General features: G+C 49.3%; 1 protein-coding gene across 5 annotated transcripts in view; it reads left to right on the forward strand.

The window, feature by feature from the left end:
- dnai3 (dynein axonemal intermediate chain 3) overlaps window positions 1-27,402 on the forward strand; it is a 129,750-nt gene that overhangs the window by 38,758 nt on the left and 63,590 nt on the right. For all 5 annotated transcript variants that reach the window (XR_003978896.1, XR_003978897.1, XM_030372664.1 and 2 more), the window contains 9 exons: window positions 14,223-14,407; window positions 14,771-14,875; window positions 14,975-15,118; window positions 15,457-15,647; window positions 15,816-15,932; window positions 23,948-24,129; window positions 24,646-24,770; window positions 25,285-25,374; window positions 25,890-25,982. Coding sequence is in view for 3 of the 5 variants with exons in the window: in XM_030372664.1 (XP_030228524.1) it covers window positions 14,223-14,407; window positions 14,771-14,875; window positions 14,975-15,118; window positions 15,457-15,647; window positions 15,816-15,932; window positions 23,948-24,129; window positions 24,646-24,770; window positions 25,285-25,374; window positions 25,890-25,982 (1,232 nt within the window). In the remaining 2 variants the exon portion in view is untranslated. The remainder of the gene's footprint in view (window positions 1-14,222; window positions 14,408-14,770; window positions 14,876-14,974; window positions 15,119-15,456; window positions 15,648-15,815; window positions 15,933-23,947; window positions 24,130-24,645; window positions 24,771-25,284; window positions 25,375-25,889; window positions 25,983-27,402) is intronic.

The following is a 27,402-nucleotide window of genomic DNA, read 5'->3' on the forward strand; positions in this document are numbered from 1 at the left end:
GTCCTATCCCATAACCCCGGAGGGTCGTTGGGGCACCACAGACGCTCCGTTGACCAGCTCTCTCCATCCCTCTCTGTCCTCGGCAGCTCTCATTGCCTCACTGATTTTCAAGTGAGTCCATTCTCTGATGTTATCTTCCCATCTCATCTTTTGTCTCCCTCGTCTCCTTCCACCTTGTACGGTTCCTTGCAAGATGGTCTTTGCAAGGCCTGAGGATCTGGTGATGTGTCCGTACCACCTCAGTTTCCGTTTTTTAACAGTGGTAAGCAGGTCATCATGTGAGCCGATGGCTTGGTTGATCTTTTGCCGAACTTCCTTGTTTGTGACATGTTGGGTGTATGAGATCCCCATGAGTCTCCTGTAGCATCTCATCTCCATGCTCTGTATTCTCTTCTGTAACTCAGCTGTAAGGGTCCAAGTTTCGCAAGCATATAGGAAGATTGAGTTGACAAGTGATCGCAGTAGTCTCACCTTTGATGCCAGACTGATGTTTTTGTCTTTCCATATGGGCTGGAGTTTTGCCAGCGCAGCAGTTGTTTGGGCAATTCTGGCAAGGACTTCCTGCTTGGATCCTTCATCGGACACGATTGCTCCCAGATATTTGAAGCTGGACACCGTGTCCAGTGCCTGTCCGTTGACTTTGATCTCTGAGAGGATGCCCCTGTTGTTGTTGGTCATCATTTTGGTTTTCTGAGCATGGATTTCCATTCCATAGGCTTGGGAAGTAGTGTCAAGCCTTTCAACAAGGCTGGCAAGTTATTTTTCTTCTCCAGCTAGCCCATCAATGTCATCTGCAAAACGGAGGTTGGTAATCGGTCTGCCTCCTATGCTGACCGTTCCTTCATGATCTGCCAGGGCATCCGTCATGATACGCTCCAGAAAAAGATTAAAGAGAATAGGGGAGAGAGGGCATCCTTGGCGCACTCCAGTTGTTGTCCTGAACCAGTCTCTGATAGCTCCATTGTAGAGAACTGCGCTGGTAGCTTTGTTTGTACAGGTGTTGTATGACTCTGACAAGGTTGATGTTATATTTCCTCATGGTTGCCCACAATGCCGCATGCCATAACCGGTCGAAGGCTTTCTTGAAGTCTACAAACACGTGGTAAAGGTGTTGTTGATGCTGCAGATATCTCTCACAGATAATTCTGAGGTTGAATATCTGTTCTGTGGTGCTCCGCCCTGCCCTAAATCCAGCCTGTTCTTCAGCTATGATCAGTTCTGCTTGAGGTTTTAACCTATTCAGTATTATTTTCAGCAGGAATTTGCTTGGATGGCTAATGAGACTGATGGTGCGGTGGTTTTGGCACAGTTGGAGATTGCCTTTCTTTGGAAGTGTGATGATGAGTGACTGGGTCCATGATGTAGGCCACTCACCACTTTGCCAGATTTTGTTGCACAGGATGGTGAGAGTGTCGATCATGGCTTCTCCCCCTGCTTGTACGAGCTCTGCTGTGATGTTGTCCACTCCGGCTGTCTTTCCTTTTTTCAGTGCTCGGACTGCTGCCTCCACTTCTTCACGGAGGATGGGGAGTTTTTCCTCTTCCTCAATGGATTGAGGACATGCCAGGACTGTGGGCTCTCCACCTGCCGTGTGGTTGTAGAGCTCAGAGCAGTATTCTGTCCACCTGTCCAGGATTTTCTGTTCTTCCGTTAGGCATTCACCAGTCTTACTCTGAATTGTAGAGACTCTGGTCTGTTTTGCTCTTGTTAGCTCCTTGACAGTTTGATATGCCATCTTGGTGTTGGTGTTGGTATTCAATTCAATTCAATTCAATTTTATTTATATAGCCCTTAATCACCATTACAGTCTCAAAGGGCTTCATTCAGGCTGTTCTCTATCTCTCTGCACTTTCCCTCAATCCAGTTCTGTTTTGCTGACTGCATGCCTTTCTTTATGCTCCTGTTGACTTCTCTGTAAGCGTCAGTTCCTTCAGGTAAGTTCTTACTTTTCTTCAGGGCTCTTCGCTTGTCACACAAGTCAAGCAGTTCATTGGTGACCCAAGGTTTTTTCCTTAGGCAGAGTTTGCCAAGGATTTCAGTGGCTGTTTCGGTTATGACTGTGTTCAGCGTGGTGGTCATGTGGTTGACATCAACTTCTTCTGCACCTAGGATGAGCAGTGGTGCAAACCTTCCCCCTATCTTTGCCTTGAAGGCTTCTGCCACCTCAGGGTCTCGAAGTTTGTCCAGATCAAACTTCATTCTAGTGCACTGGGAGCTTTTGATCTTCTGTAAACGTAGGCGAAAGGACATCAGGACAAGGTCATGATCGCTCCCAATGTCTGCCTTTGGAAAGCTGGGTGTCCTACTGGTGTTAACGCTTGAGGGAAAGCGCTTCTTGATCATGATGTAATCGATCTGATTGTGGTACTCTCCACCGGGGCTGTGCCAGGTCGATCGCCTGGAGGCCTTATGGGGCCCGAGTGTGTTCGCCAGCAGTAGGTTGTTGTACCTGGCAAACTCCAAAAGCCTTAGGCCTCTATCGTTGGTCATGGTGTTGCCGTATGGACCACATGCGTCTTTCCAGTTGGTGTAGGCATCCTCTCCAACCTTTGCATTCCAATCTCCTTGCACTATCATGATGTCTTTCTTTGTAGTTTGATCTAGAACTGCTTGCAGTTGTTCATAAAACTCTTCCACCTCACTGTCCTCATACGTGGATGTTGGGGCATAGACCTGGATGATGGTGATGTTGAATGGGGTTGCTCTCAAACGAATGGTAATGAGTCTGCTTGAGACACTGGAGGAGAAAGGGCATGCAGTGAGAGACTGGCCGAGACCAACTGACCAACGACAGCTGAAGAGTTTCCTCGGCCTGGCCTCATATTACAGGAAGTTTGTGTGAGGTTTCTCCTGCACAGTTGCCCCCCTGCGCCACCTGCTGCAGAAGGACTGGGACTTCACCTGGACGCCACAGGGCCAACAAAGCTTCAACTTCCTCCAGAAGGCACTGACTGAGGCCCCCATCCTCACCCCCCCCGGACCCCGGGTTGTGGTTTACTCTCGACACGGATGCCAGCGAGGGCATGGGTGCAGTGCTGGCTCAGGCGGGGCCAGAGGGTGGCCGGCACTTCACTGTCAGGACAGATCATTCGGCACTGCAGTGTCTGATCTCCTCAGAGAACCAGAGGGCCAAGTTGCGTGCTGGATTGAAACGCTGCAGTCCTACGTTATCACGGTGGTACACAGGGCCGGAGCCAGCCACGCCAAAGCCGATGCCGATGCCTTGTCTTGCCGTCCCTGCGCACTGGGAGGTTGCCAGTACTGTGCGCGTGAGAAGCGCGTGAGAGAGCTCCGTATCGAGGAGACGTGCCCCATGCACGAGGGGGCCGGACCAGTCTGCCGCGGAACGCAGATGGTTAACGCGGCCGAGTGGCAGGCACAACAGGAGCAGGACTTGGACATCCAACCGGTGCGACATTGGGATGAGGCAGGACAGAGAGACCACCCTGGGAGGAGGTGACTGGGAGCTCCACTGCAACGAAAGGCATGTGGATCCTCACGCAGGACTGGGACACGCACCTGCCCTTCGTCCTCATGGCCTACAGGTCCGCTGTTCAGGAGTCCACCTCATGCATGCATGTCCTCCTCATGTTGGGGCAGGAGCTACGGAGGGCTGTGGAGGTGGCCTTTGGCAAGCCCCCTGACAACCCTGCTTTTCCTCCAGGGAGAAAGTGTGACAGGAGACTCCAGGATCGGATGGAGTCCGCCCATATCTTTGCCCGAGACCAGCTGGAGGAAGCGGGCATGAAACAAAAAAGGAACTACGACATAAGGTCGAAGGGAAGACACTTCCAAGCTGGAGAGCTGGTGTGGGTGTACTGCCCCCGCAGAAAGAAGGGACGGTGCCCCAAGTTTGACTGTCATTGGGAGGGGCCTTGTCAGGTGGTGGAGCGGCTGGGTGAAGTAGTGTACCGGGTCCAACTGCCAGGACAGAGAAAGAAGGTTGCACTCCATAGAGACAGGTTGGCCCCGTACAGAGGGGACTCCCTCCCTTCCCCAAGCTCGGAGTCCCAGGCGCCCGCCCGGAGGGGCGACGGCGCAACCGCTGCACGCGGCTACATAGGGGCACACTAGCCCTATCGAAGTCCCATTTCCCCTGAACATACTTTCCCAGAGACAGTGACTAACCCCCCTATTCACATCCCTCCTTCCCCCTTCCCACCGCAGTCACCTTTCACTGCACAGGGGCGTTGCCCCACCAACTGGGCAGTCTTGTGGGGAAGCGTTCCGGCGTGGGTGCGGTATGGCCCGTTCATCCCTTAGCTTGCCCACTCCCCCATCCGTCAGACACGCCTTCCATCAACGAACGACGGAACGGCGTGTCTGACGGATGGGGGAGTGGTATTTGCAGACGATCTGATTGGCTGACGGATCCGTTGCAGCCAGAAAAGTTACAATTTTCTCAACTTCTGAACGCAAGAGACGGAGCCGACGGAGCGGACGGACCCACAATGCATTTCGGGATCTCCCCATGCAAAGTCAATGAGATCCATCGACGGACGGATGCAGTGGGCAAGGATTACGTCTTGTTCATACCACATGCGTCCGTCGGCAGATGGCCGACGGACGCAAATCAAATCGCCTCCCTCTACAAAGCCGATGTGTGGATATTAATACAAAAGAGGACATAAACAACAGGTGACTAAAAACAATCCTATTATTCCACATTTCTTTAAAAATATATAACGGACAGATTTTTCCTGCTTCTTCATGCTTGTTATTGCAAAATGGATCCAGGAAACGCGTGGGATTTATTTGCATAACCGCGATCTGATTGGCCGACGGATCCGGCACTGCCTGAAAAGTTGAACATTTCTCAACTTTTTGACGCAGGCCACGGAGCCAAATGGACGGACGGACCCACAATGCATTTCGCGAGCGCCCCATGCAAAGTCAATGAGATCCGTCGACGGACGGAGGTAGTGTGAACAAGCCCGCGACTGTCTCCAACTCGGCTTTTCCCTCCCGGCACGAGCCACATGGCTGAGAGAGCCCTGAATGAGTGGAGAAGCAGGCTATTTAAGCCCTGCTTCTCCTCCTGTTTCTCAAGTGCTCTGCATCTCCCTAATTCGCACGGGCCGGGTTGCCACAATATTGCCTAGACGAACGGCAAACTGACAAATTATATTTTTCTATAATCTCCCTGCTTCCGAAATCTCCTCCCAGCGCTTGTCCGCTGGTTTTCCATAAGCATTCCACTGTGTTATCATCCCTGCTGCATATGCCCTCACACATTGTTGAAATCATATGCTGGATGCTTTATTCTTTCTACGTGGTTTTTAGTTAATGATCGGGCTATAATAAGACCACGTTGGCTATGTTCGCTGACAACAGGGGCATTTCATAGTGGTTGGAAATTTTAGCGAGCCGACAGGCTTTTTGTCGGGACGCGGAACACACAACTCAAAATCGAGATGACATTACAGCTCATCCGCGCATCTCTACTAACTAGACTTTACTGCACTACGCAGAGGACCGCCACCATAATCCCTAGTATAGGAACTCGGAATCCATTGTTACTTACACTTTGTTGCTGCGTTGATGCTGCGTGAAGCACTGCATTAAACACGACCCAAGTCCTACAGTCAAATCCAAAAGCCATCTATAATGATGATTGCGATGATGATGACGATTATGATGACGATGATGACAGTGAAGAAGGTTATTATGATGATTCAGTGTTTACTTTGCGGTGACGACACATTATTTGGATCAACTGGTTGACATAATTGTTCTCTTAAATACAGCTGAAGTAGCAGAAAATGTCCCAAGACTAAAAATAGAGGGGACACTGCCTTGCAGCCTTTACTGTAGGATCTTGTCCCATCCTGTGGTGGCTAGTGGGGTCCACCTCCACCCCACAGTGTTAGAAGTTGATCGCAGTGCAACTGTAGGTCGTTTCCCTCGCAGTGCGCCGCTTCCTATTGGTGCTGGGGGCGGCAATTATGAAGATATTATTTTAGCAAAAGTCTTTAGCACCTGTAACTTCAGATGTTGTATGCGTACACTAAAGTCAGAAATGTGTAACGTGTAGTGCCGAGAGACGGGAGTCGGAGGCGGAGTATCCAGGACTGAGTTTTAATGAACAAACACAATAAACAGTACATTCGAAAAGCCAAACCGGTCTGAACTGGACGGTCGTTCCGTCTGCAAAAAGGGTCCATGCTAAACACGCCCCCCCACCCATAGTTCCGTGGGTGAATTATGTTAACCACCACACAAGCCCCTCCAGAATTCACCCATAGCCAAAGTCCTTGTGACGAGAAGGGGCGACGACCCGACCCCGTCTCGAGCGGATGCCAGGGGCCGAGGCAGAGGAAGCAACAGGTACGTCAGTGCTGTCCACCACCTCGGAGGTCCTGGGGGTCAACGAGGTCGCGGGAGTCGCAACGGCCAGCGCGGGGCGCGGCGCAGGCGGACGTCCCCGGCGTGGGGTTTGCGCAACCTCCACCGGTCTGGAAATGTCCACGTTAGCCGGCTTAACCCTATCCCAGGAAACGGTCTCAGGCCTACCCCCGACGTCCACCACCAGGCACTTGTCACAAAAACCCTGAACGGGCCATCGTAAGGAGGGCGTAGGGGACCACAGTGGGCGTCGTGGCGAATGAAGACATAGTCCACTGCACGCAGATCTTGGGGCATGCGGAAAGTGGGAGTGCCGTGTTGCGACGTGGGAACGGGCGCGAAAACCTTGGCGGTTTCCAGGAGGGAGGAACGTTGTCTGGCCGCCGACCAGGGAGCCGAGGCGTCAGGCATAAAATCCCCTCGCACTCGTAAGGCCTGCCCGTAGACCAGCTCCGCCGATGAGGACTGCAGGTCCTCCTTAGGGGCGCACCTGAGGCCGAGCATTACCCATGGCAGCCTATCTACCCAGTCGCCGTCCTTCAAGCTGGCCCATAGGGCTGCCTTCATTGAACGGTGGAAACGTTAGCACAAGCCGTTTGCCTGGGGATGATAGGCGGTAGTGTTCCAAAGTTCCGAGGTGAACTGCGAGCCCCGGTCCAAGGAGAGGTCTGAAGGAGTCCCAGACCACGGTTCCGCCACCTTGGACATGCAGAATGTAGTGAAGAGTAGGTTCTACTGGAGCCACGAACCACCTGGAAACAAGGATTCATTTACTTGACTTTATTTTGCAAGCAAAGTTGTTTTGTCATGATGATTGCCATGATGAATGCCATGATGAATGCCATGGTTAGTGAAGGGAATTCAAAAGACACACGGCAAACACCTTCAAACACTCAGTTGTGGTGAGGATGTGGTGAGAACAAAGGGGGGAAGGCCTAACTAGGCCTCTATTTATAGTGGGAGGAGCTATTGATTACCCTGAATCACCACTTGGTGTCCCTTGTGGAGGGGAGGTCAAGCTGAATAAACTTGCGGTTTCTAACAGCCGCCCCCGGATTTGTGCAGCAAATCCGTTTAATTTTGTTTCTTCTTCTGTGATTTCCGGTAGCGGGATTAATCTTGAAACAGGGCGCATGTATGCTCGGCCTTTAAGGATGACCTTAGCACTGCGGACCCTTAACTGAGGTTTCAGTTATCCTTCCGATGGGCCAAGATGCTCGAGGATATTGGGGGTCAACTACCATCACCACCTGACCTGACTCCATGTTCCCTTTGTCAGTTTCCCATTTCTGCCTGACTTGAAGGTTCGGAAGTGTCGTGGAAATATCAATCATAACTATAAATATACATCACATACAAATTATATTAACCTTGTTTATATAATTATGACATTAGAAGGAACTGCATTCTTTCTCCCTGTATCTTAAATCACATCCCTTCCTCCACTGGAGCCAGCCAGTCTGGTATTGAAATCGGGCCAATCTACTGACTTCTTTGTTGTGTAAACTGATTACAGCCATGTCTTACAGACCTGCAGACATGTCCAATATCCACCCATTGTATTACAAATTTACTTGGCCTAAGGTCACTCCCACTCCCTTCCCAAAATGAAAACGTTCCCTATAAGAATCTTGTGAATCTATTGTCTCGTCGAATGTGTTCTTGGTAACTTTTGTATCCAGTACTTTCCCATGATCATGCCTTAAGATTAAATCAAATATTTCGCTGTCCGACGTGTCCGTGAGAGAACTTTCTCTTCATCAGGAAGGTATTGGAGAATAAAGGCTGTCCAGAAATGGTCTGCTAAGATCTGGCTGTAGCACCGTCTCCTCCTGCGAAGGAGTTCACTTTCACAGTAGATTGCCTGAGGAAGAGAGGCGTCGGGCCGCCCCATCAGCAACATATTTGGTGTGACAGGGTCTGGGTCGGCAAGGTCAGAGGAGATGTATCCGAGAGGTTTTGAGTTCAGAATACCTCCTACTTCAACCATGACTGTGTGTAGGACTGTTGTGGAGTCTGTCCAGAGGGTCACTGACTGAATTGGGATAGTGAGTTCAGAGCTGAGAAGGTTCGCCAGTTGAGCACCAGATAGGGCTGCGCATAGTTCAAGGCGAGGGATAGATAGCTGGCGTTTAGGGGCTATACGAGACCTGGCCATGACGAAAACTACATGGTTGTCTTAATGCTCGTCCTTGATCTGAAGGTAGGCCACAGCACCGTACACACGCTCAGAGGCATTACAGAATACATGCATATGGGATTCTGAGGTGGCTGTGTCATTATTAAGGGGCAGATAATGTTCCGGCTCCCATGCTTGCCATTTTTCCAACAGACTATCTGGCTTGATGATGTTATCCCATTCTCTCTCCTGCTTCCATAGATCCTGCACCAGGATCTTTTGGGATCCTGGTGCAGGATTGATTGATAGGCGATATTTCAAAGGATACAGATGCTCCATTCACTTGCACTATATCCTGTCTCACTTTACGAAGGGAGATGTTTTCAGGCATAGCTGTGAGGCCCAAACATTGGACAGCTTGGGGGAGCACGATAGATCTATCCGCACCGTCATCAAGGATTGCATGAGTTACAAGGGTTCTTTCCCCATTGTGGAGACATACGTTAACAACTTTCAGCATGACCTTATGGCAGCGATTGGGTTTGTCCATGTAAAGGAGCTCTGAGGGAGAGGATGTTAGCATCACTTTGGCTGATTTGCTTGTAATTGCATCATGGAGAATGGTCAGGTGGAGCTCATTACAGGTGTTGCATGGCTTCTTTAAGGTGCATTTATCCATTTTGTGTATTCTCCCACATTTGCCACATCTATCCTTCTCTTTGAGCCATTTCATTATGCAATTTCTGGATAGTTTTTTTAATTCTGAGCATGCGCCCAGAAAGTGATCTCTGATATTACAGTAGGGACAATAAGGCTTGGGCTTATCGAAATTTACCTTCTCTTTGGTGTAAGCCCTTTGTGTACTATTCATCCCAGATGTCGTGGACAGGTAGACGGAGGAGACTTGTCTGGAGGGTTGGCGTTCCTTTCCTATACGGTTGGGGTTCCTTTCTTGTTTGTGGAGCTCAACAGCTCTCTCTGATATGCATTTTGCTCTCGACTTTGACTGTAGCCAAGTTGACAGGTCGAGGAGGGAGTATGTTTGGGTTGCCTCTCCAGTCAGAATGCCACGATTGATGCAACGCTCCACAAATCCGTCTCTATACTGTACAGGTAATTTACTGATGAGTCTATCAACATGGGACCCACACCTCAGCTCAGACCCATTAGGGCCCTCCAGGGACAGCAACATTCCAACAAGAGCTTGGACAGAAAGGGCAAAATCATCAAAGGCCTCTACATCACCTATACGAATGATGGGGGAATTTAACATTGCACCAATTTCACTCTGGACCAGCAGCCTTGGCTGACCGTACTTCTCTTTAAGTGATCGGAGAGCGGTGGAATAAGGTCTGGTGTCATGCATGCAGGATCTGGCCAATTTATTTGCTCCTGGGTGCTGAAGATGGTCTAGTCGTATTTGATATTTATACTGCTCAGTAAGATGGGGGTGATTATCAAGGAGGTTTTCAAGGGCCATTTTCAGCAGGGCGAACTCACTCTCTCTGCCACTCTTGAACACTGGAAGTGAGGGCCTCGGCACTCCATACGCAGAGGCTATGAACAGCTCCATCATATTTGGGGTTGGACCATGTAGGTCAATAAGTGGCGGCTGCTGGGATAACATGGCTTGCACTGGTGGTAAATGGCTAGTGAGAGTGGGCTATTCAGGATCGGGCAGTACTGCAGCACCATGAGGGGCCTGGACATTGGCTGGAGGTGCATTTACATTAGAGAAGGAAGAGGCTGTTACCTGGGAAGGTGCATGGTGACTGGTATAAGGTAAAGCCAGGGTAGACAATGTAGGGACAGGCAATGGTGCAGCTTGAGCACTGGCTATGTGGGGCAAAGAGGGAGCCTGGACAGGGGCTATACTTTGCTGTGGTTGTTGAGGAATATGAAGGGTTTGGGAGGCACTAGGTGCAATAGGAAGGCTAGGTTCAGGAAGCGAGGAAGTAACTGATGAATGAGGGTGTGGTTGTTCTTTAATACGAATGCGTCGGTTCATGCCAACCTGTCTGGCAAGTCTCTCTCTCTCTCTCTGTGCGTCTGCTTGCCTGTTCTGGGCAGCTCTGGCGGCCTCATCAATTGTTTTGAATTGCTCATCAAGCTCCTTGTTCTCCTGACTTTGTCTTTTAAGCTCCTCAAGCTCATCTCTCTTCTCCTTTTCCTTGAGAATGCTGATTTGGATATCACTCAAACTTGGGGCTTGGTCACTTCCAGAGTGCCTACTAACTTGGGAGCCAACAGGGAGGCTAGGAGTTGGCCTGGAAAAATAAGTCTTCTTGCTGCGGGAGTGACGTGACCTATGGGATTGTGCTAGCTGCTGCTGGGGCATTTGGATCCCATAGTATACTGGGGGCTGCCTATCTCTTTTAGGTCTAGCCCCTAGTTCATGGCCAATTGACTTTGTGGGGGGTTGTGCTAATGCGTCACATGGTACTGATGGCAAGGGGATTTGGTGCTCACCAAAGAAATTAGGCAATACTGATTTAGGTGGAAGGCTAGGATTTGTGAAAAGGCGCAGCCCTGGCGGTGCTGGTCTCCGCCAGGGCTGCGCCTTGTCACCAATCCTGTTTGTGATATACATGGACAGGATATCGAGGCGTAGTCGTGGTGGGGAGGGGTTGCAGTTCGGTGGTCTGAGGATCTCGTCACTGCTTTTTGCAGATGATGTGGTCCTCATTGGATCATCGGCCTGTGACCTTCAGCACTCACTGGATCGGCTGGCGGCCGAGTGTGAAGCGGCTGGGATGAGGATCAGCACCGCTAAATCTGAGGCCATGACTCTTAGCAGGAAACCGGTGGATTGCTTACTCCGGGTAGGAAATGAGTCCTTAGCCCAAGTGAAGGAGTTCAAGTACCTCGGGGTCTTGTTCGCGAGTGAGGGTACTATGGAGCGTGAGATTGGCCGGAGAATCGGAGCAGCGGGGGCGGTATTGCGTTCGCTTTACCGCACCGTTGTAACGAAAAGAGAGCTGAGCCGCAAGGCAAAGCTCTCGATCTACCGGTCGATCTTCGTTCCTATCCTCACCTATGGTCATGAGGGCTGGGTGATGACCGAAAGGACGAGATCGCGGGTACAAGCGGCCGAGATGAGTTTTCTCAGAAGGATGGCTGGCGTCTCCCTTAGGGATAGGGTGAGAAGCTCAGCCATCCGTGAGGAACTCGGATTAGAGCCGCTGCTCCTTTACTTAGAAAGGAGTCAGCTGAGGTGGTTCGGGCATCTGATAAGGATGCCCACTGGGCGCCTTCCTTGGGAGGTGTTTCAGGCACGTCCAGTGGGGAGGAGACCTCGGGGAAGACCCAGGACTAGGTGGAGAGATTATATCTCAACACTGGCCTGGGAACGCCTCGGGATCCCCCCGTCAGAGCTGGTCAATGTGGCCCGGGAAAGGGAAGTCTGGGGCCCCCTGCTTGAGCTGCTCCCCCCGCGACCCGACCCCGGATAAGCGGATGACGATGAGGGGGCTAGGATTTGTTGGGGGAGTAGGAATTAATAGCACAGGTGCTAGTCGAGACAAATCTGCATTGTCCGGGTAAAGCTGGGTTGAGTGCACTTCCAATTGGGATCCATCCATCATAAACTCAGTAGAGGGCTCATCATCGATATAAATTATTTTAGCTTCAGCCATTTTAGGTTAATGTTGAGTGGTGTGGCTCAGTACTCCGGCTCGAAGGACCAATTTGGTCCTTCGAGCCGGAGTACTGATTAGAGGCTGTTAGAGGCTTGTGGTCCACGAAAGCCGCAAACTCTCGTCCTTCCAAGAGGAACCGGAAATGGCGGATCGCCAGCCAGAGTCCAAGGAGTTCCCTGTCGAACGTGCTGTATTTGCGCTCCCTGGGGGTCAACTGGTGACTGAAAAAGGCGAGCTGCTGCCAGGCACCATCGGCCCATTGTTCGTGCACCGCGCCGACGGCGTAGTCAGACGCATCGGTGGTGATGGCGACGGGGGCATTATGCGACGGATGGGCCAACATGGCGGCTTGGCCCAAGGCGTCTTCGTGGCCTCGAACGCCTTCTCCCTCTCCGCCGTCCAGTCGACAGCCTGGCCAGGGGACTTGTCCTTGAGAGCCCCGTACAGTGGGCGCATGACGTGAGCCGCCTGGCGGATGAACCGGTGGTAAAACGTCACCATCCCCATTCCAAAAGCCAAACCGGACTGAACTGGACGGTCGTTCCGTCTGCTAAAAGGGTCCGTGCTAAACACGCCCCCCACCCATAGTTACGTGGGTGAATTATTTTAACCACCACAAACAGTTAATTTGAAGTCGTAAATATTTATTTTGCATGTGTACTCTAAAGTCACAAATGTGTAACACTACATTTGAAGTCGTAAATACTTTTTATACCATTGTAAACACAAAATAGGGTCTACGAGTTCACAAGTCTGTGTTACAGGTGCACAAATCCTTTCCTGCACATCACAACTTCAAAGAGTCATGCTACAATCATTGCAGCGCAGTTGGGGCAAAACACATTCCCACACCCGTGTTTCATAATCTGAGAACATGCACAAAACCGTAAACCCACTAATGAAACTAATGCGCCACTGGTTCTAAGATATTCACAAACACAATAATTATTTTTTGTTTTATTTTGTTCTCCAGATTAAGGAACTGTGTTCTGGTGGCAGTTTGTTGAAATTTGAACATCAATGTCTGGTGATACTGTCAGACCGCCCAATATAGCTAATAAAATGGCATGGCAACCTCAGAAATTGGCCGCCATGTTCAAAGATTATGTCCAATCATCATGAAACTTATATATATATGATCTTCAGACCAGGCTGAACAAATGTGCCAAACAACTTTTTCTAATTCAAAACCGTTTGGCCGTGACAGCCAATCAGACTTGACGGCAAAGCCGCCAAATAGCAAGTAAGCCTGTTCTCAGCATCTTTTTAACACATCATAGCCAAACTTGGAACATAGACTCATGACATCATTCTGGGGACATCCAAACAATTTGGTGACCTTCGATCTCAGGGGGACGACAAACAGGAAGTGAGCTCATTTCTCTGCAAGGACTTCCTGCATCCAAACCAAACTTGGCTCATAGTCTTATGAGCGGATGCTTGTTTACATTGTGTCTCTGTTAGAGATATTGTTCCGAATACCCCTATGTATTTGTGTCACTGTCGGGCAGACGATAATGCGGCCTTAACACTAGGTTGGGTAATTTTTCCATTTGGTAAACATTGATGCGTACTCGCATAATGCTCTAGTGTTCATTCCACCAGCCGTCGTTATTACCGATTACCGAGACGGTCGTCATGTAGCCACCTAACCGATTACGTCTGTCCGGCAGAATTAGTTTTTCGAGTCCCATTATGCACCTAGCCGATTACGTCCGTCCGATTAACGATACGGTCGTCAAGTAGCCACCTAGCCGATTACGTCCGCCCGGCAGATTAGTTTATAGAGTCCCATTATGCTTGACAACCACATTGCTGCATGCAATTATATTTAATACTATTATTATTATATACTTTAAAAAAAAAAAAAACTTACTGGTTATTTTTAGGTCAGATTTAAGGATGAAGATGAGTCTAGTTCTGTATGATGACACAGCTGCTGCATATGTTGGCTTGCTTCTTTACTTGGTGAAACACAAACAAAGAGGGGAATAGTGAGGCATACAATTCTGCTGATTCACATCAAATCAAACAATACCCAGGACAGCTTGCAAGACTAGGCAAAAACATCTCTATCCCATACTCCTGTCTGTATTAACCCTAAATATCTTCTCAACCAGTGCACCCGGACTACATCTTCCCTCTGGTGCTGACCTCCGCCACCCAGGAGCTCTTTGGGTGCCGTGCTGACGAGGACCTCACAGAGGCTAGCCCTTACAAACTGCTGAATAAAGAAGATGTGGTGCAGGACATGAAGACCAGGGCGGCAGTGTCAGATTTCAGTCCTGTCAAGCAGTTTGTTCTGGTGAGGATCTGCTTCTTTTTCCCCAGATACAGATTACAAAAGCAAACAACCAAGTGTGCAAGAGCATGTGTTTGCCCTTAGTGTGTGTACAAAGAGATGGCTGTTTCCCAGCATATGATTACTTCTGGATGCAGGTAGTGCGTGGGTGGCTTGTTAACTTGTTATCCCTTCCCATTTGCATAGAAACTCCGACAAGAAGTGTTAGGTTTCTATTGAACCCATTGACCAAAACAACCAAAAAACTAACGTTATTTGAAACTGAAACTGTAATTTACCAAAATAAATTAAATGTCTGAATGATTGTTATTTGGAACGAAAGCCCTTGTTTTAAATAAGTCCAAAACCCTTGGACCTCATCCGCAGGACTACCCAGATGATGAGATCCTGCTGGTGTTTGACAGGGAGTTCACCTATGGGCAGAGCTTCTACCTGGCTCTCACACCTGAGGCCAAAGAAAGAATCCTCCATGTAAGCCAAAAGCCACAGATATACGCTCCACCACAACTACTTAACCACTCACATGATGTAATGTTCCTGCCATGATGCACACTGACTCTGTGCTCACAGACACCGCAGGCCGCGGAGGCGCAGCCGGGAGAGGTTCAAGGGCAGGAGGAGTTGGTGGTGAAGAGCCCAGAGCCTCAGGCCTGGATCCCTCTGGGATCGGAGCTGGAGATAGAAGAAGATTCCACCAAATTCTCTAGAGACAAGGTACCAGAAAATAACTAAACATTGATTCATTAGGTTGGTGGCCATCTGGACCCGAGATCAATGGTTCTAAATTAAATCAGTCAATAAGCCAGTCAATAAGTCCTTCCCACTCACGTACTAATAATTCTACATACTGTCATATATCCGGTGTGATCCTCCCCAAACACACACACACACACACACACACACACACACACACACACACACACACACACACACACACACACACACACACACACACACACACACACTATATAAAGCTTTTGAGCGCCTTGAGAAATGTATTAATTCTTATTTATATTATTACTATACAAGTAAATCTATCCCTCCTCAATCAGCTGAGATACAGGGTCTCCAGGGCACGGAGGGACTTTGGAGCTCCCGTGAGTTTCTCTGACCACGTCGCGGTTGATGACGTCCACAAGTGTGTCTCATTCAAGGATGAAAAGTTCACCATCAAACTGATGGAAAAGGAGTGCGAGGTTCAGGCCATTCCCATTCTATCTAACAGCAGCGCTCAGACACAGTGGTAGGAAAATTAACATTGATTTGATTATAAACATATATAAATCATTAAACTGTTTAAAACATGGCACAATTAGTCAAAAAGTAATGTTGGATTACGTTGCCAATGCATTCAGAAAGTTTACGGTTCTGAGAAATGTCAAAGAATTTAATTAACAATATTTATTCACAGGGAATATCCAAAGAATATGTGCACACAGTACGAACCGAGAGGGTTTAGTATGGAAGAGAAAGAAAACTATCGCCAATCTGAGAAGCTGAGAAAGTTTATGAACACAGTGGCCCCCAGGTAAAACTTTGGCTGATGAATGGCCTCTCTTTTCTGCACAGCACTGGGAACATTGTATTTCATGGTTGACCAAATGCTACTTGAAGTTAAAGAGATACTTCACCGGTGGGAATATGAAGGTTTTATGAATTAAATAATTCAATGTATTATAAATGTGAAAAAAAAATTGAAATCGGTTCCAACTAGCCTGAAAAAAGGCAGAAAGAGTGTTTTCATGGTCTCTCTGGCTCAAAGTAAGAAAACCTCCAACTACCACAGTGCATTGCGCTCGCTGCCCCGCCCACCTGTCGGTCTCCCGTCCCCCTCATTCGCCCTCAGTACGCGAGCTCCCGCCCCCTCTCATTCCTTATTGGTGGAAAAATTTGCCACCAAAAGTGTGTTGTAGTCCTCGGCCCTTCTAGCGGGACAAGAGGTTTCTCCCGAAATGACGTCAAACGCGTCATTTGACGTCATTTCGGGAGAAAATTAGACGAGAAAAAATGGGCCAAGGAGAGACTGGTTTAGACTGATATTTATTTATATATTTATTTATATTACATAGCGATTTTATAATTATAGAACGCCGGTTCTAAGTGGGTGAAGTATCCCTTTAATGTATACAGCAGAGGCTTTCGAGGACTCACACCCATTGTTAGTCTCATTAACAGTCTCAAAGGGCTTAAGCTGTGATCAGATGACATAACATTATTTTTTGGTATGATTACATGCAAAACAACACATACAGTCTCACATATAACATATTTGTTTTTCTTTGTGGTACTGCTTTTAAAGTGATGGCCAGCAGGAGAGATATCTGTTGAATAACCATAACATCCGAGAGGGATGTATTCACTAGTCACTTCAAATCAAATATCTTGTCTAAATGTCAAAAATGATCTTATAGTCAGCTAAAAAACGCAGTGCTTCATTCAGCTGCATGGTCGCCGTAATGTGATTGTACTCTAATTGGACACAATCTTGGCCACGTGAGTGGAAATTGATAACCTGAAATTGCAACAGGTCAAACATCATTTTATGTTATGGAATTCTCTTGTACAACACCTTCAAGATTTGAAATGGTTTAGGTTATCACATCATTCACTAACAAAGTCTCTCTCTCTCTCTCTCTCTCTCTCTCTCTCTCTCTCTCTCTCTCTCTCTGTGATTAATTAATCGCATACTTAAATTTTTCAGAGAAAGTATTTAAAAATAATTTAATTCAAGTAAATTATGGCAGATGAGTGATTCAATGAATAATATACATAATAGACTTTAAAGTGCAATGCCTCTTTTATTTAAAACATGTCTTTCATTAATATACGGTGCATTCGAAGATCAAATTAATAACATTTGCATCTCACTCAAGATTCAATGCATCTCAGTCGAGTGTGGCATGATGAGGCTGCCTGCTAGCGCCAGCTGTAGGGGCTGTGGCAGCTCGTACCTGCGAGCTTGCTACCAAATGTTCTATGTCGTATAGGCTTCGCCTTTTAAGGCTATCACTATTGGGTTATCCCTAGGCGTGAGCCGTAGCACTGAAAAATTAGTAATCCCCACCCACCAACAGTTTGGGCCTCAATTACGACCGCGTGCCTCAACGACGTCCGCATTTCGCAGATATAGTCGGGCGCCGGCGGACGTTCTGCTCCCAATAAACTGCTTTTCTTTAGCTATTTAAAGGACAATGAGGCCGACACTTAAAAGGCTGCGCCTATACTCATAGAATCTAGAGTTACAATACATAACTATCGTTCTATGTCGTATAGGCCTTGCCTTTTAAGGCTATCGCTATTGGGTTAAAGGGCGAAGCACGATATAGTCTATGCCTCATTGGTCCCTATCAGTACCAGAAACACAGCTACATACGCGCTAGTATCATGCGTCAGACGTAGCATAACTTACATCATGCGTCTAACGGCACGTCATCAACGAGCAGCTCCAATGTGTCTGATAAGACACAAGAGCTCTCAGCATGAATATTTGACTCCTCCTCACATTGTCTAATATGCGAGGGGAATAGTCACACAATCACACTCACTCTGACAAAGCACCTAGAACTGAGTGTGTCATAGAGAGGCGCGACATGTCTCTTAGGTAAAACCTAATAAAAGAGCATGGGGAAGCCCAGGAGGCTGCTGTGCAGATATCCTCCATAGGCATCCCTCTTTGCAGAGCGACAGAGGACGATATTCCTCTGGTGGAGTGAGCTCTGATAGTCTCAGGCGGCTCTGCCCCCGCTGACACATAAGCCTGTGGGATAGCATCACACAGCACAATGCGACAGCCATTGTTTCGTCAGGGGGAGGCCCTGGGAATGTTCTCTGTAATGCACAAATAACTGTTGAGATTTGCGCAGAACCTCCGTGCGCTTCACATAACAGGAAAGCGTACGTACGGGGCACAAGAGATGGGCTGTTGCATACTCCTCAGATTAATGAGGAGGGAGAGAGAAACCATTGAGTGTTATTACTCTCGATCTGAACGAGCTAGTAATACTCGGTGTAAAAGCCGGGTTTGGGCGTAATATGGCCGAACTGCCGTCCCCTTGTATTCTAAGACAAGAAGGGGCTACAGAGAGTGCAGACAGGTCGCTCACTCTCTTAGCTGATGTCAGGGCCAGCAGCAAAGCTGTCTTGGCTGACACAAACTTGAGGGGCACCCGTTCAAGAGGCTCAAATGGGGCTTTAGCCAGTGCGCGCAGCACCAGTGTTAAATCCCATTGTGGAGTTAGAGAGCGCGTCACGGGTCTCTCTCTCCTCACACCTTTTAGGAAGCGTTTCATTAAGGGGTGACTACAAACAGTTTTATCCCCGAAGCCTTCGTGGCATGATGAAACAGCAGTCGCGTACGTCTTAACCGTGCTAAAGGCCAGCCCTCTTTCCATCAATGTCTGGAGGAAAGAGAGCACACGCGACAAAGGGCAGGAGATGGGATCACAACCCCTCTCCGTGCACCATTTCTGGAAAGCCGCCCATTTAGCCGAGTAACACGCTCTGGTGGAGTCAGCTCTGGCAGCCTGGATGGTCCGTACGACCTCCTGGAAGAGGCCGAGACCCTCTAGGCGCTCGGGTTCAGCGGCCAGGCCCACAAGCGCTGGCCGATCTCTGGGTAATCTATGATTGCTCCCCCTGCCTGTGAGAGAGCGTCCCGCCTCCAAGGGAGTTCCTTCGGCGGCCCCGAGAGCAGACGCTGGAGGCAGGGAAACCACGGTGCACTTGTGCGTTGCGGTGCTATGAGAATCATACAAAGCCGCTCCTCTTGGACTCTGTCCAAGACTTGGGGAATCAGGGGGACGGGCGGGAAAGCGTACAGGAGTGTGTTCGGCCAGGGTCTGTGAGCGAACGCATCCACCCCGAGTGGGGGATTGTCCTTCGCGCTGAGAGAGAACCACAGCTCGCACTGTGTGTTCTCCCGCGTGGCGAATAGGTCGACCTCCGCCTTCCCAAACTCGCTCCATATCTGATTGATCAGATCGTGGTGCAGAGTCCAGTCTCCTGGTTGGGGACCCCCCCTCGACATTATGTCGGCCCCTCTGTTCAGGACACCGGGGATGTACGCTGCTCTGATGGAGAGCAAGTGCGTGTGCGCCCAGCATAACAGCTGTCTCGCTATGCTCAGCAGCTGTGCCGAGCGCACGCCCCCTTTGCGATTTATGTATGCTGCTGTCGCCTTGTTGTCCGTGGGAATCATTACGTGTTGATTCGTCAACAATGGGGCAAAGTGTTGGACCACTCAAAACAGTGAGGAGCTCCAATGCGTTTATATGCATGGTCACGGGGGGGGGGGGGGGGGGGGGGGGCAAACGCCGCCCACCACGTGAAACTCGCATGTTCCGCCCCAGCCCGACAGAGAAGCATCCGTGAACACCGAGATGTGTGACGTTGCTCTGCCCAACGGCACCCCTCTCGCGAGTGTTCGGGGATCGCCCCAGTAGGTCAAATCGGGGCCCACTGATAGGGGAATGGTCACTTTGCGCTGCCGTTGGCGCACCGGGTCGATGCGCAGGCAAGGAAACCATCTCTGCAGCCGCCTCATGTGAAGCAGCCCCAGCGGCACCACAGTGTGAGCGGCTGACATCATGCCCAGCAGCCTCGTGACAGAGAGGGCTGTCACAACGCTGCCCTGGGGAACAGCGGCGGAGGAGAGACCACAGCGTCTCCATCCTCTGCTGTGAGAGCCGTGCTCTGATTACAGCTGAATCCAGTTCTACCCCCAAATCCATCACACTCTGTGAGGGGTGCGGGGAGCTCTTCTTCCAATTCATGGCAAAGCCTAAATTTGACAGGTGAATCAGCAGCTTTTTTGTTTGAATAGCTGATTCCTCCTTGGAGCGAGCCATCAAAAGCAGATCATCCAAGTAGAACGGTACTCTCATTCCTGTTGCGTGAAGCGGCCGGAGAGCCGTCTCCACGCACTTGGAAAACGTTTGTGGGGCTAGAGAATAGCCGAACGGGAGACGGTTGTACTGGTAGTGTGACCCTTGGAACGAGAAACACAGGAATTTCCTGTGTTTGGGGATCACTGTGACGTGGAAGTAGGCGTCCTTCAAATCTATTGAGGTGAACCAGTCGCCCGGCTTTACACACTGTAACACTCGTCTGATTGTTAACATGTGAAACGGCCTCTCTGCGATGCATTTGTTGAATAGGGCTAGATCGAGAATCGGTCTCAGCCCTCCTGTTTTCTTGGGTACCAGGAAATAACGGCAATAGAATCCCTGCATTTCCTCTCCCTTCGGGACCGTGGAAATCACTTTTTCGCTAGAAGCTGCTGGAGCTCAAAAGTGACAGCTGTTGATCCTTGGATGACAGCGTTGTTTCCACAATCCCGTTGAATCGCGGCGGAACAGAGGTGAACTGCAGGGTGTGACCCGAGCTGATCAGCCTGTCCATCCATTTGGCTAGGGTGCATGCGTTCAGCCATTCTGAGTGATGCTCTGAAAGCGGCTGTGCAGCCTCTTGTTTTGATGCGGCTGTCATGGAAACGAGCCACGCTTGAGCCCCTGCCGCCGCTGCAAGGGGAGGAGTCCTCCCCGCAGCCCATGGGGGGCTCTGCCCGAAAAGGCTAGGTGTGTGTGTCATTAGCAGAGGCATGCCCTGCCTGCTCAGCTTGTGACAAGAGTGTAGCTTCCTCTCTCCTGAGCGTTGGGACGTGAGAAGGAATGACACTGTGACTGGGCAGCAGACTGCTGACACTGTGAACGAGCTGCATGTCATTCGTAGACAGAGAGCTCGTTTTAGCGGCCGTCTCGCCACATGTCATGCCAGGCACGACGTGGTAAGGGGAAAGTAATGTAGGGCTGGCTCGATCAATAATACGAGGTTTATTGACGGCCTGCCTATATGTGGGGGGGGATGCGTGTGAAACAGTTAAGGCCGGGCCGGTAGGCTCCGCCGTTAACTGTGTGGGGAGAAAACAGCCGTCTATAGTAAAGAGGTGTTTCTCGCTGTCACACATTCCTCCCTCGCCCCATAATAGCCGGCGCTCGTGGGGCGGGACATCGCTCCATGAGCCTGCTGCCCGAGGCCTTTGCTGGCGGCCACCGCAGCCTGCGATGGAGGTGGGCGGGGCTGGTAAGCAGGGCGAGGTTGCCTTATTAAAAGCAATGAAGGGCTGGCTCGACCAATGACACAAGGTGTATTGACGGCCCGCCTATACGTAGCAGAAGATGCGTGCAAAACAGTTATGGCCGAGCCGGTAGGCTCCGGCGTTAACTGGGGCACGGGGAGAAAACAGCCGTCTTTAGTAAAGAGGTGTTTCTCGCTGTCACACGCTTCTCCCTCGCCCCGTAATAGCCGGCGATTGTGGGGCGGGACATCGCCCCATTTGCCCACTGCCCGAGGCATTTGCTGGCCGCTCGCCGCAGCCTACGATGGAGGCGGGCCGGGCCGGTAAGCCGGGTGAGGCTGCCTTCGTAAAGGTAATGAACGGCTGGCTCGATCAATAATACAAGGTTTATTGACGGCCTGCCTATATGTGGTGGGAGATGCGTGAGAAACAGTTAGGGTCGGGCCGGTAGGCTCCGGCGTTAACTGTGTGGGGAAGAAACAGCCGTCTTTAGTAAAGAGGTGTTTCTCGCTGTCACACGCTTCTCCCTTGCCCCGTAATTGCCATTGCCGGCGCTTGTGGGGCGGGACATAGCCCCATGAGCCCGCTGCCCTGGGCTTCCGCTTGCCGCTCGCCGCAGCCTGGGATGGAGGCGGGCGGGGCTGGTAAGCCTGGGGGCCAGGAGGAGGAGCTGCCAGCGGCGCCGCGACAGTGACTGCCGGGGGCCTATGGCGGCGACGGGGGCTTGGAGCGGAGCGCTGCCGCACGGGTGGAGGCAGAGGGCGGGAGACGTGTCTCCAGAATTTCTCTGCCTCCTCGGAACCGGCCTGCATGTCATCCACCATAGATGACAGACGGGGACCGAACAGCACGTCCGGGCTGATGGGGCACTCCAGTAACTGCCGCCTCATCGGCTCAGGGATGCCCGGGGTCTGCTGCAGCCACAGGTTCCTCTGTATGAGGTGCTGCCATGCCGCCATCCGGGCCTTTGCCACCGCGCCGGTGGAGCAGAGGCAGAGGATGACACCGGCGGTTTTCGCTACGTCGACTGCCTGTTCGGCCAGACGATGGGGGTCAACCGCCATGGTGGAGATGTTATGTGCCAGCAGGGCGATGTTATAACAGCCTCTTGCTGCATCATACACCGATGCGCTCTGTCTGTAAGCTTGGCCGTCAGCTGGTCTTTGAGAGTGGGGCAGCGGTCGCTGAGCCCCGGCTTCACTCCAAAGACAGCACACAGAGCGGGATTCAGCGGCTCCAACCACTGGAAGTGAGGTGGTGGCAGAGACTGACAATCCTGCTGCCCCGGGCCTCTCCGTTCGGAGAGGGGAAGCCGGGGGAGACGCCCCCTCCTCGTCGCGGGAGGAGTCGTCTGACTCCGAGCTTACAAGGAGAGAGAGGGCATCGTCGAGCGGGGCAGTAAAGTCGTCGGCCCATTCAGCAATGGCGGCGGCAGTGTCGGCTCCGCACTGTCTGGGCAGCGCAGCATAATGCCGACACAGGCAGGGCAGCGAGAGCGCCAAGACGGCATGTTCGTGCCCAAGGCAGCCCTCGCACACCTCATGGCTGCCATACGGCAAGATGAAACCCGCGTTACATGTCTTGCAGATGCCGTTCGCCGTTGAGTCCATAATATCTATTTATTTACTTCAGTATGCTACAGGATCGTCCTGAAGACGATCGCTTCGCGTCGGTGGTGCCTCGCGGTAACCGGCGGCATGTCGCAGTTCATCTACTTCAGGGAGTCAAAGCCAAAGTTCCTTTCCCCCAATTTCTTCTCAACCATGGCTGAGAAAACCCCCACTACAGTCTCGTTGTGGAAATACAAGAGACGTCAAAGAACCGACAAGAAACACTTGCGTTACAGTGTGTGTGCATTCACACACACACACACGTGGCGCTCGCACGGTCGTGTCTCATTGGCGGGCCAAGTCTCTGGGCGGGCCAGGCAGAGTAAGGGGAGGAGCTTACTGCAGTGTGACGACATAGGAAACTGCATTCCAAATCAGCGCTCTTGAGCCTCCGTTTTTTTCAAAGACGAGCAGAACGCCTAGTGCTCGTTTTTTCACCGACTGCAAGTTTTAGCCACTTGGGGACCATAGGCAGGCTAGGGGAACTCATATTTATGTTAGAAAACCTCATAAAGCAAGATTTTCATGCCATGGTACCTTTAAGGGTTGATGAACTCCGGTGATAGGAAAATTCCTTACTACAGAGATTGCAGATAACGGCATTCCTATCTACAGTTCCGTCTGGGAGTTTAAACTTGAACTTTTCCTTCACGGGGCCGTGCAACGTCTTCTCGTCTGCCTCCATTTTGTTTCAACGCAAATTACGCACCGGGTCAAAGGGCACTATAGAAGCGCGATTAATCTGCATTATTTTTTTCTGTGATTAATTAATTGTAGTTAACTCGTTAATTTGACAGCCCTAATATATATATATATATATATATAATATATATTTTTTGGGATCTTTGCATGTTGCAGTGTTTTCAGGGCCCTCCAACAGAACCACATAATGGACGTGTTCGTGGACGACTGGAGGACCCTGGGTGAAGATGTGGGTGGGAAGGTGGATACCCACCTCAAGGAATACCAGTCCTTCACCGATCTCAACTACAGCAAAGATAAGACCATCAGCCACATCAACTGGCACCCCAGCATCAATGGTGAGACCCCCCGACCTCACCCCTAATCTGCTCAGAGAGAGAGGGAGGGGGTAGAGAGAGAATGTTCACCTGGAACACTTTTTTTAACTGATCCATCTGAATTCACCTCTGAAATTGCTAAAGACTGTTATGCTATATATATTTGTAAAGTTGTAAACTTTATCTATATATTGAAATATCCTGGATTTCAAAGGCACCACCTATTTTGCAGGTACATCTTGCATCCACTTTGGCTAAGTAGCACGTAAATTGTAAAACCAACCATTTTGGGGCCCAATATCTTTAATTTAAAGCCTAAATATTGTCATTCTCAAAAAGACAATCAGACCAGTATGAAAGCTGCTAAAATGGGGTGCATAAATCATATTCTTTGTTTTAAGCTGGGGAGGAGCACTGCTTATGTGCAGTATAGAACTTGGCGTTAGTGGTGTGTGTGTGTGTGTGTGTGTCTGTGTGTGTGTCTGTGTGTGTGTGTGTCTGTGTGTGTGCGTGTGCCTGTGTGTGCGTGTGCCGCAGGTATTGTGGCAGTGGCCATGGTGGAGAGGGCCTCCCTTGAGGAACGCATCGACAACTCCACTAAGCTGCTCCTAAAGCACCCCCTCATTCTTTTCTGGAGTTTCTCTGACCCCATCAAACCACAGGTATGTCTCTCTCTCCCTCTCCCTCTCCCTCTCCCTCTCCCTCTCTCTCTCTCTCTCTCTCTCTCATACGCATCGCTTTAAAATGTCATTCACGCATCGCTTGTTTGTTTGAGATTTCTGAAACTTCTCCATCGATCTACCTCCCAGTCATATTAGTCATATTTATGACTAATATGTACTAATAGGGGAGACCAAACAAGAGATTATTTATGGAAGTCTATATAATTTTATTTAGTATAAGGCTCAAACTGTTAAAGACTGCTTTTACTGCTGCTTGAAACCTAGCAGCTTAGCATTCAAAGAACCATGCCACTGCAGCACAGAAAAAAAAAAAGCTCTTGTGAAATCATAATGTTCGTGTTGCGTTGCATCATTTAAATTCCTCATAGAAGAGAAGGCCTGGTCTGAACACCAAAGTCTCGACTTTGAAATCCAATACCTTGTGTGTGTGTTTGTGTGTGTGTGTGTGTGTGTGTGTGTGTGTGTGTGTGTGTGTGTGTGTGTGTGTTCACAGTTGCTGCTGGAGTGCCCAGATGATGTCTTGGCCTTTGAGTTCTGCCCCTCTGATCCAAATATTATTGTTGGCGGCTGCATGAACGGCCTGGTACTGAGTGTGACTTGTGTGTGTCACTCTGTTCACCTTTTTGTGTGTCACTCTGCTCACCTTTTTGTCTCTCTCTCTCTCTCTCTCTCTCTCTCTCTCTCTCTCTCTCTCTCTCTCTCTCTCTCTCTGCTTCTAAGTATTAATATATTAATAATTTCTATTTTTGACATTTATCCTTATTCTTATGGAATGAAAAACATCAATACAACCCGCATCTTTTCCATCTGTCCTCTCTGTTTCTCTCTATCCATGGTCTGTCCATTACGTGATTATATTTCCTTTACTTGTGTCCTTTATTGTCACTGTTTGCATTTGATGCAGAACCCCAAAGTACAAGAACAAATACAATTCACAGTACGAAACCTTTATTGTCAGCCAATCAGGAGCCTTTGATTGTTTAAATGGCTGTTTAAATTGCCAATCATCAGATTGAGGTTTAATGTTGTACTCTATGAAGATGTGTGGACTTTGATGTTATTGTTTGGTATTAGTTAATCTGTTGTTTGTTGTACCAGGTTGTCCTATGGGACATCTCCGCCCATGTGGATCGCCTGCAGGGAACACGTCCCTCTGGTGGCCGGAGCACTTCGGTCAGCACCGAAACTTTCGTAAGCGGCCTATATACATACAGTGATGCCATTGGATATGTCCTGATGGGACCTCACAGTGTACGGTCGTTTACGGTGGATGGATGGCAAATAATGTCCTAAGAATCCTAAGAAAGAGGCCATTGATGGCCATCCGTCCAAGTCCCTAAATGTATCGAACGTTGAGCACAAATGTTTCGGCCTAGAATCGCTGATACAACCTTTAAGGCCTTCAAGCCTTTAATGAGGTGAGGAAGTGGAAGTAGTGGCTAAACAACCTTAAAAATGTGTCAACAACAACACATAGACACCACCACAACACATCTTAAAGATACAATGGAAAGCACAAATTGAATGCAACACAGCTTATTATCCATTGCTGTAAGTCTCTTCCATGTCAGTCTACTCAATGCAATCTTATGTTTTATAAGAGAGCCGGTTATTTGCAGGGTAATGGTGATGAAGGGCCTGTCATCACCATGACGCATTCAAATGCAATAATGCAATTGAATGCGTCTTTAAGAAGGCAATGCTAAAGTTTCAAGGATCTCACCTGTTTTCCCTGCCCCCCCCCCCCAACCCTGCTTCCCCGTCCAGGTGTCGGTTTACATTCACTGTTTATTTTCATAACTACTCTATTAACAGCAGTCTCCATTCCTATTTCCATCCCACCCACCCACCAGAATCAACAGCAACCATTTTCACTTCCTTCCCAGTATGTTTGCAGATTCAAACAGTCACTGTGTTATCTATGAGGGGCCGTCTGGGACAGAATTCATACTTGGTCTTACACACACTATTATACTCTCTCACATACACTATTATACTCTCTCACATACACTACTACTCTCTCTCACATACACTACTATACTCTCTTACATACACTACTATACTCTCTTACATACACTACTATACCCTCTTAAATAAACTACTATACCCTCTCACATACACTACTATTCTCTCTCACATACACTACTATACTCTCTCACATACACGACCATACACTCTCATACTTACATGTAAAAGGAGTTTAATAGTTTGAATGAAACGGAAGTGAGTTTGAATGAAACGGAAGTGAGTTTGAATGAAACGGAAGTGAGTTTGAATGAAACGGTAGTGAGTTTGAAATGTTCATAAGAGTCCGAAGAAATCGAATATCAATATTATTTTAGTGTAATTACATTGTGTATATGCACAAGCCATCTTATACAAAGCAGCCGAAAAATAGAAAACCGAAACGCTACTATGTTTTTTTTTCTGCGATTCAGGGTTTGAATTCTGCTATTGTCGTCTGATTCATTGAATCCGCTGTGTTTGCCAGGGTCTCAGGGTCTTCCGACTCTGGGGAAGAGCCTGCTAGTTTACGCACACCCCTTGCGCATTTGTTTTCTCAACCAAACGTGAGACGTTGTTTGACATGCTGGATATCGTCAGAAAGGTA

Source organism: Gadus morhua, chromosome 12 (assembly GCF_902167405.1).
Source record: "Gadus morhua chromosome 12, gadMor3.0, whole genome shotgun sequence".
Classification (NCBI taxonomy): Eukaryota; Metazoa; Chordata; class Actinopteri; order Gadiformes; family Gadidae; genus Gadus; species Gadus morhua.